This window comes from Seriola lalandi, unplaced genomic scaffold (genome assembly GCF_002814215.2).
Source record: "Seriola lalandi dorsalis isolate HSWRI2012SDOR001 ecotype SW California unplaced genomic scaffold, Sedor1 jcf7180002054691, whole genome shotgun sequence".
NCBI lineage: Eukaryota > Metazoa > Chordata > Actinopteri > Carangiformes > Carangidae > Seriola > Seriola lalandi.
This window is the reverse complement of record NW_019525244.1, coordinates 648,925-657,685: the sequence shown is the minus strand read 5'-3', so window position 1 is coordinate 657,685 and position 8,761 is coordinate 648,925. Positions and strand designations below refer to the sequence as shown.

The 8,761-nt window shown below is 38.8% G+C and overlaps 2 protein-coding genes and 1 long non-coding RNA gene across 3 annotated transcripts in view; 2 read left to right on the top strand and 1 right to left on the bottom strand.

The window, feature by feature from the left end:
• Positions 1-229: 229 nt before the first annotated feature.
• On the top strand, positions 230-5,346 carry cenpu (centromere protein U). The gene is made up of 13 exons (XM_023423350.2): positions 230-569; positions 736-814; positions 1,148-1,382; positions 1,487-1,651; positions 1,758-1,833; positions 2,358-2,438; positions 2,559-2,649; positions 2,962-3,088; positions 3,194-3,272; positions 3,739-3,786; positions 4,097-4,158; positions 4,395-4,551; positions 4,802-5,346. Exons 1-13 carry the CDS (start codon positions 399-401, stop codon positions 4,925-4,927), a joined length of 1,497 nt encoding a protein of 498 aa, XP_023279118.2. The 5' UTR covers positions 230-398; the 3' UTR covers positions 4,928-5,346.
• LOC147818128 (uncharacterized) lies at positions 3,584-4,830 on the bottom strand. The gene is made up of 3 exons (XR_015438287.1): positions 4,777-4,830; positions 4,368-4,512; positions 3,584-3,765 (listed from the first exon to the last, which is right to left on the bottom strand). It is a non-coding gene; the product is annotated as an uncharacterized LOC147818128 (long non-coding RNA).
• Positions 5,347-5,460: 114 nt separating the features above from the next.
• The window catches only part of LOC111667597 (caspase-3-like), a 10,742-nt gene continuing 7,441 nt past the window's right edge, over positions 5,461-8,761 (top strand). Inside the window, exons 1-2 of the mRNA XM_023423343.2 lie at positions 5,461-5,574; positions 7,899-7,979. Coding sequence (XP_023279111.1) covers positions 7,903-7,979 — 77 coding nt within the window. The 5' untranslated portion in view covers positions 5,461-5,574; positions 7,899-7,902. The remainder of the gene's footprint in view (positions 5,575-7,898; positions 7,980-8,761) is intronic.

The following is an 8,761-nucleotide window of genomic DNA, read 5'->3' as shown; positions in this document are numbered from 1 at the left end:
AAAATTGGAATCTATATCCAATATTCACGCCACTCTCTCTTGTCAGAAAAGTCTGACGAATTTCATTTAAAAATCTGACGATTTAACGGTTCTCTGCTGGTCTAGTGGTAAATGAAATAACTTGAGAAAAATTGTCAAGCTAGCCGAAAAAATAAGCACTATATTTGTTTCAAGTGCTGTTTGATGGAGATATAAGCATTTTATTCACATAAGTATTCGGTTACATCACGAAGGCCATTAGCTTTGCTTTAAAGATTGGCATATTAAACTGCTACGTTATTGACTGGACTTTGGTTTGAAGTTAGTCACATAACAGCTACACAGAGCACCCAGCGAGATCAGCAACAGACACGAGCCTGGAGAGCTAATGGGGATTCATCGTCACTTCAGCAGTGGAAATGCTCAACGACCTAGGAATCAGAGCTGTTTGGTTGGAGGTGTCACCTCTTGGTGGTGGCACAAATATTGAAAATGTTGATGATGAAGGTCACTTCATTTTCTTTTTTTTCCACAGTGCAAAAAAGGGCAGAAAAGCCAAGGTGCCCCCAGTGCCACCACATGAGAGTGAAGTGAGTTAGTCAATTCATGATTTAATTAAGTACATTGTGATTGGCTGAAAATTGATACGAATAGCCTTTTTTTGAAACGGATAAAAATGGGTTATCCCCTTGTCAATAGCATGATTCTTTTTTACATAATTGGCATTTTATTCTTCTTCTTTGTGTTCAAATCCAGAAAACCCCCACTATGGATTCTCCCAACCTGTCTGTGATAGACAAAGCCAGCTTCCTGGAGGGACTACAGCTAAATTATGGTGAGTCTTTACACTGCAGTTATTCTGTCCTTATCCATACCAGTGTCTTTATCTACAGGCTATCCATGACTATTTAAAAACTCTGAAAAACAAAACATCTTGATAATGTATTCATTTTTCTGTTCTTCTCTCTCATCGATAACTTATTTGAACAGATTTCATGTTAGCAGTGGCAGTTAGTTTTCTTGGGCGTGAACATCTGTGCCTCTATATCTTATCTTCATTATTCTCTTTCTCTTTTTCTCAGTTTCTTTAGGACAGCTTGTTTCCAGAGTCTAGCATAGTGTCAAACCACCAATCTTGCGCTGACTAGAGATCTGTTGTGTTGCCTAGGTAACCCTCTGCACAGCACCGCCATGGAGGAAGATTTAAATGTCTCAGAGGAGGGACAGATGGACAAAGCAAAAGCAGAAAGAAAGGAGGTTCCTGAGACATTGAAGACCACTGCTAAACAGCGTGGAGCTGCGGTGAAGAGAAAGAAGACAGCGACAGATAAAGAGAACCTCAAGGAAGAGGAGGAGACGAAAAAGAGGAGTAGGAGAAGTACTGCAGAGAAGGTCAAAGCCAGGTAAGGTCAAAGGAATTTTTGTTTGCTACTGTTACTTTACAAGGTCATACTACTGTGTTATGATGTGAATGCAGCATTTTCTCTCATCTGTCTGCAATTGAAAGGCCAGAGGAGGGAGAAGTAAGAAAGAAAAAGAAGGGAGAACCTCAAGGTGAAAGAGCAGAGTCAGGTGCTCATGCCATCCTCCAAACAAGTAATCAACCTACCCCAAAAGCCGCCAGGAAGAAGCCTGCCAAGAGGCAGAGTGCTGGAAAGACCTTTGCAGCAAGGTATGGTCACATAGAGAGCTTTGTCTGTCCTTTATATTAACATGTTGATCTGCCTATCCTCCTGTCTTTATGTCAATTTATTTATCTGTCTCTGTGTCACAACAAGGCCATTGAAAAATCAGCAGATGAAGAAGGACATGAAGAGAAAGAGTGAGCCTAGTAGTGGAAACCCTCAGTCACAGGCAAGTCCAAAGTACATCTAATTAGTAGTAATATTGTCATGATGAAAGTAAGATTAGAGCAAAACATAATGCCAGGATACGTGAGCTATGGCAGAACCTTTAGTGCTGTACATACAACAGTGCAAATGTTATGCAGGATAAAATGTCTTAGTGACATGAGTCTGTCTTTAGACACATGAGTGAAGGATGTGAACTGAAAGCTCTGAATCTGAGCGTCAAAGATCAAATCAGTATCTGAAAGCTCCCTTGTCAACTCGGCTGTTACATGCAGTGTGATGTATTGTGGTTAAAACTGACAGGAAGAGCATAAAGGCCACTCAAACAAGTACAGAAACAAACATGATGCAGTAACCGCTGTAGGCAGGTGGATGCTGAGCTCTCACTCTTAAATAAGACTAACAGTCAGAAACAGAGTCTTAATATCAAAAGTGATATAATTGCTTAGCTTAACAAACACACATTGTTGAAGTAGTTTTATCAGTTACAAATTGTTTTGATAAGTTATCCTTTTTTTCTTTTTCTAGGACTCTGACACTGACACCGCCCAGCAGAGCCGCAAGAGAGTCCTGTCCTCTGATGAAGAGGTGGATGAAGACACGAGTTGGGTATGGACTAACTCCAGCAGACAGTTGTAACCAGGAGTCAAGTAGCCACAAAAATGTGGCTTTAAATTGTGACCTTTCATTTCGTTTGTTTTCATCTTTCTCTTTATCTCATTCATTCAGGCCCCAAGTCCAAAGAAGGACAAATTGTATAGTTATGGCAGAACTAGAAAGTCTTCGTCTGATAGGTCTAAGTCCAGAAAGTCTTCATCAGGTAAGGAAACACAGCATGAAAGTCAGCATCACTTATGACTGAGAAGCTGGATACCACTTACACATCCCTGTTTGCTCAGTATGAAGGAGACAATTAGCTTGACATAAAGACTGGAGGAAACAGCTGGCATGGTTCTGCCCACCAGCACCTCTAAAGCTCACTGATTAACATGTTTATATCTCTTTTAATTTGTTCAGTTTATTGCTATCTGTTTTCTGTTTATAGCGATCTGGTTTTCACAAGGTCTGGGATCAGTTTTTTCTATTCTTCATTAAACTTGAACCACGAAAAATGTAATTCTTCCCCCTGAAGGCAGTGCATCTGCAGAGGCGGAAAACGCCAACACAGACAAGCAGAGGAGGGAGAGACATGGTCGTCAGGGAGGAACAGATTTAGAGGTGGTGCTGGATGCCTTCCTGGATTTCTGTGACCAGTACAAGTAAATTGCCACACAAATATCTCTTAGGTTTTATTTTTTCACGTTGCAGTCAGTGAGTGTGTTAGTGCAGTGGTGACATTCATGTATGTGTTTGTCTGTTTTCAGGGAGTCTGTGGAGTCTAAAGCGGTCAAACACTCCATTGATTCTTTCTCCTCCAATGTGCAAGAGCAACTCTTGGAAAAGGTCAGAGGAGTTGAGGGAAAAGAGCAACTGAAATCTGTGTGGTTGTCAAGGTGTTTCAGGTTGACATTTAGAGGTTTAGACTTATTTTTGTTTACTAGAAAATATATATATGCACTAGAGAATCTAGTACAGAATTAAAACAGCGTTGTACTTCTCAGTGTTTTTTATTTACCTCAGTAATGAGGCCAATGTGAATGAATGCCAGTAAGTTGTTTGTGTTAGGTGTGTCCCATACTGGATTTTTAAACCATAGATTACTGATAATTAACAACTGCCAAAAATGTTACAAACAAGTAAGAGTAGATTAATGTTTCGCCCCAGAGTAAGCCTCTGAGGCGCCATTGTGGTATTTATCAAGCTGATAATAAATGTAAGCCTATATACTTTGCCATATCAACCAAACTGGAAATGAATGATTGAAATGAATCAAAGACATGTATATTCTCTGGTGTTTCTGCTTTTCCAGATCTCTTCATACAAGGAGCTCAGGGTTCTGAAAAGAGAAAATACCAAGGTAACTATGGCAACCAGTTTTTAGCCATGCTAGCAGCAAGGTGAGTAGTTCATGACCAAATACCTGCAAGAGTAATGACATTCCCATCAGCCTAAGTACTAATAAGCAAAGCATGCTAACATGTTAAACTGTGATGGTGAACATGGTAAACATTATACTTGCCAAACATCACCATGTTAGCATTGTCATCGTGCGCATGCTAGCATGGCTATGGTTTCTTAGTCTTGTTACATCCCGTGGTGCTGATTGCAGCCTGTATTTACTTTCCTCTGTCTGTCTCTGTTTGTGTCTGTGTGTGTGTGTGTGGCAGGTGGCTTCTTTGATTCGCACAAAGACACAGAGACTGTTCGATGCCAAGCATGAGCTGATGAGGTGAGAAGCAGCCCAGACGCACCACTGTGCTGTCCATTAAAGGCATAAAAGCCCAAAAAAATATACTTTAAAATAAAACACCCATGACATTGTCAGTTGGATGTATACATAACATTAAAAGTGTCTGCTCAGTGTTAAAAACATTCTTTATTAACTAACTTTAACTAAAAAGGGAAAGTAAAACTTGCTGTACAATAACTCATAATGACCTTTACTCTGTGTGGTTGGCGCGACAGGACAGAGAGACGGGTGTGGCTTCTACAGAAAGAAAAGGCAGAACTCAAACTCCGACTAGCTGATCTGAAACGAAGCCGTGCCTTCCTCCATGACATCAGAGAGCTCAACCAGCAGTACCTGGACCACCGACACAAACACCCCAAAGAGAAAGAGACGGTACAAACACACAACACTGATAACTGATAAATAATATTGAATATTGACTTTAGAAATCATAGAAATAATCACCAGAGTACTGCTGGAGTATTTGTGTGTCTTGTTCACAGGTAAAGCTCCAGAAATACAAACCATCTTTATCTTACTGGTATTTTATTGAACAGCTGATGTTTGTCAAGATTTTCAATAAAGCTCTCATGGTGACATACTGTACTCACTCCTTACCTCTCTCTCTCCTCCTCGCATCCAGTACGGGGCGTCCAGTTTACCGGCTCTGCTACTGGAGACAAAGCATGTTCAGTCGGCAGAGCATCAGCTGAGAGGAATTAATAACCGAATGGAAAAAAGACTGAAGAAGAATGGGACTTGTAAATAATGTGCTATGGCAAGATGGCACACAAATGCACAGAGGTTAAAGCCTCTCTAAGCATGTATAATATATGTAACATATTATAAGCAATCCTAAGGCTGTTGGAATTTTTTTAAGGCCAGAGGCAGCTTGATATTTTGGATTGGATTGGATTTCGATTCAGATTTCTTAAATCATCCAACATTTTGATCTGAGTGGAACTGTGGATGACTGTTTACTTACAATATTGTATGTTTAATAAATACATGTAATAAAAAAGTTGTCCTTTTTGTGTGTCTTTTGAGCTTTACAAAGATAATGCATATTAATGTTTCTTTTCCCGACAAAACATAAATTGTAAATGCTCAATGCTTGTGGTAAAGAGTTATAAAACTTATGACTGGCCTCTACTATTAATAAATTCTCCGTGTATGTGACTTGTAAAATTTTCACTCCTGTACTACTGTTTTACATACTGTAAGGGACAGTTTTCTAAGCCAATCAACTTATTTTTGGGTCAAGGTGTTCCTGACATTTTGAGATTTTCCCCGCCCACACAGGAAGCGACGTTCCCTGATTGGCTCAAAGTTTCAGGCTGGCACTTTGAACAACTTCACATTTCCTTAAGGAGGGGACCTTGCAAGACTCATTACTACAGTTGTCTCACGGAAAAGGTACGTTTATTGTAATTAAAGTTTATAAATGTTCTATTATTATTCACATGTATGAGGTCAACGAAGTATCAGGTTTGTCGTGTCGGTTCCAGCTAACACAGGACTGGTGAAACTGGTCTCCATATTAGTTTGCTTCACTGAACCTACCGTAGGCAACACCTGATATAAGTAGGTTTTCTGAAATAAATGGGAAGTAGGAGGCGGCTGTTTCAACTTCAGAGTTCGGAATTTTAAACTTAGTGCAGTTAAATACGTTAAATACGTAAAAAAAAAAAACGTTATGACGGTTGTTACACCTTTTTGGCTTTTATGTCACATTTAGCTGCAGGGACTTCCATTTGTAACCTTAGCTAAATTAGTTGTAACATTTTCCTTTTTTACAGTTTTGCTACGTGTTTACTTTTTTAACGGGGGCATATTCAAACATTCAGAATAGTGTCTCCTACAGAAAATGTGTGTTAACATTATATTGTATCTCTGCGTGGAGCAACGTCAGACGATTAAACAGGGATTCATTTGTCGTTATGACCTACCTCTTTCCAATGAATGAAAGAGCTGTAAATAATTTCCTGCTTTGGAAATGGAGTTTCGCTATGAGGTACGTCCTGACAGCACTGGATGCTGCTAACTTTAACCCATTGATGTATTATCAGATTCACAATGATACATTAAAGATATTTTATATAATGTATTATGATGAAGTAATAATATCATATATTTTGTAATATATGAGCCCTTTTAATTCATCCATGATAATGACTATGCTAAACACAATGAATCGGAATAATGTAATAACTAAGTGTGAACAGCTTACAAGAATCAGTCGGGTTTTTTTGGCCAGTTTGAACCACACATGGTGGTTTCCTTTTGTGCGGTGTACTGGTGGTTTTGCTGAAGTTAAAATCCGGTTGTGTGATGTAGCATCCTTGGTCAAATTAACTGAACCAACCCTACAGCAGGCTGTAGGCCTGAACAATATGCAAAGAAAAAGAAAACAATGTGATTATTTTGGCAGATATTGAGATTACCATTTGAATCACGATTTCAGTCAGAGTGGTCATTTTTGCACTACATTTTTAACTGAAAGAAAATATTAAAATGATGATGATGGGATTATTGTTGGGTCATTTATGGTCTGTTGTGACACATTTTACATTCATCAAAAACAAATCCTGATGCTGTTGTTTGGATATTGCACTTGGCTATTTTGAGATTTCTATATTATTTTGATTACATGTTCAGCCATAATCACTATAGATCACTTTACATTTAAAGGGTTCATTCACCCAATTTATTCAGATAGTGTAGTTATCTCTTGGGGTTTTAGGATATCTGTCCTGAAATTTTCTGCTGCCACCCCACTTCCATTTGGGTAAATTACATTTTTTTGCTTTAGCTGCTCAAAAAACAAAGAAAAACAGAAGTGCACTTGTTTCTGTGAATAACCCGCAGACCTCGGTGTCAAAAATTTCACTAGAACCACTGTCTTTAGTTTCTACTAAAGCAATAGTCTCTGTGAGGGAGGAATCTTGTTAGCAGCGAGATATGTGCCAAAATACCACTTGTGGTGAGTGGTGTTAACATACTTCTAAGAACTGAGATAATAAGATAATAGTTAAGTAAAAATAAACAGAAGAGTGTTTCCTGCAGTGTTTTATGGCAGATGTGGACCACCTCACCTGAAACAAACAAACAAACAAACAAACAAACAAACATTTCAGAATTTTATGTAATAAACCATTAACTTTCGTTTAGGCCATCCTCTGCTGACTGATCATGACATGATCTGGCATGTTCCTGGTGGCTTACTTCCAGGGGGAAAACCTGAGTATTCTCACCAAACCTGTGTACAGGTTGGAACAAGCCAAACTTGCTTAATTGTTTTCTAATGTTTCTAGTTGAAGATGTCAGAAATCAGTTCAGAAAAGTCTGAAATTGTGAAATAAATATATACTTATGTATATTTATTTAGCTTTGTCCAGATGCACAGAACAAGATGACATAAACCAAGACATTACAGGCTGTAACTGAACCCAATGAAAAACAGGCTCAAGTCAACATAGTACAAATAACTGTGAAATAAAATCACTCAATGTGTTATTACAGCCAGTATAAAGTGCAAAACACTCAAGCTGAAAGGGTTTCATTATTAAATGATGAAGGAGTTATATATCATCGGTATAGCTAATTGATATCGAATGAAAGGATGGGTTTTGCTGAGGTTCATTGGAGGGGAGGGTTAGCCACCCCCTTTTATTTAGTTTTTTCCATGTATTTAGTTTTTTTGTTTCTAAAACACTGTGCCTTTCTGTTTATGTGTGTAGGAACATGGCTGAGGTTTGTGATGATGCTGACAAGCAGAGCGGTGGGGACACTTTGGATGCCTTTGGATTTCTTTCAAAGAGGTAATCATTGTATACCAACGATGTCTGACTACCTATATGTTATGTACCTAAACCTATTTGCTCTCTCTGTTAAAAATACAGTACTAGGGATTAATTATTCACACCTATGAAGGTGTTGTCACTTATCCTGGCCTAATTGACCTCTGCTCAGGTTGATGGTGGGCATCACGTGACTCAACCCCAAGCGCCAATAAGAATGATAACGGTCTAGTTTGTCCTACTCTGGGAGGTGAAACAAATCTAGCAGGAGAATAAGGAAGATGTTAAATCAGCTGCATGTGTGTGTGTGTGTGTGTGTGTGTGTGTGTGTGTGTGTGTGTGTGTGTGTTTACCATGGGTATGGAGGGCCTTTAAAGTCACTGTGAAATATTTTTATTAAATCATTCATATCTGTCAGTCACATTTGTATTTAAACTCCTATTATTTATTAGTTATAATAAATCGTCTTTGTTCATAATTGTAATAATCTGTGGAGTATGGAGGAAAGTAGTATTAGATTTTTGATCGGGGCAACTTATGATGTATTGCCAACTCCCCAGAACCTAAAACTCTGGGTAAATGGAGACCCACTATGTTCATTGTGTTCATGTACTGCAACTTTAAAGCACATTCTGTCAGGGTGTAAGGTTAGTCTGTCGCAAGGCCGGTATACGTGGCAACATAACCAGGTTTTAAAAAGCTTAGCTGCAGGAATTGAAGAGTTACAGAGGCAGGCAAATTTAGGAGGGCCTAAAATAAAGAGAGTTGCAATCAAGTTTGTTCAAGAGGGAGAGAAAGTTGGT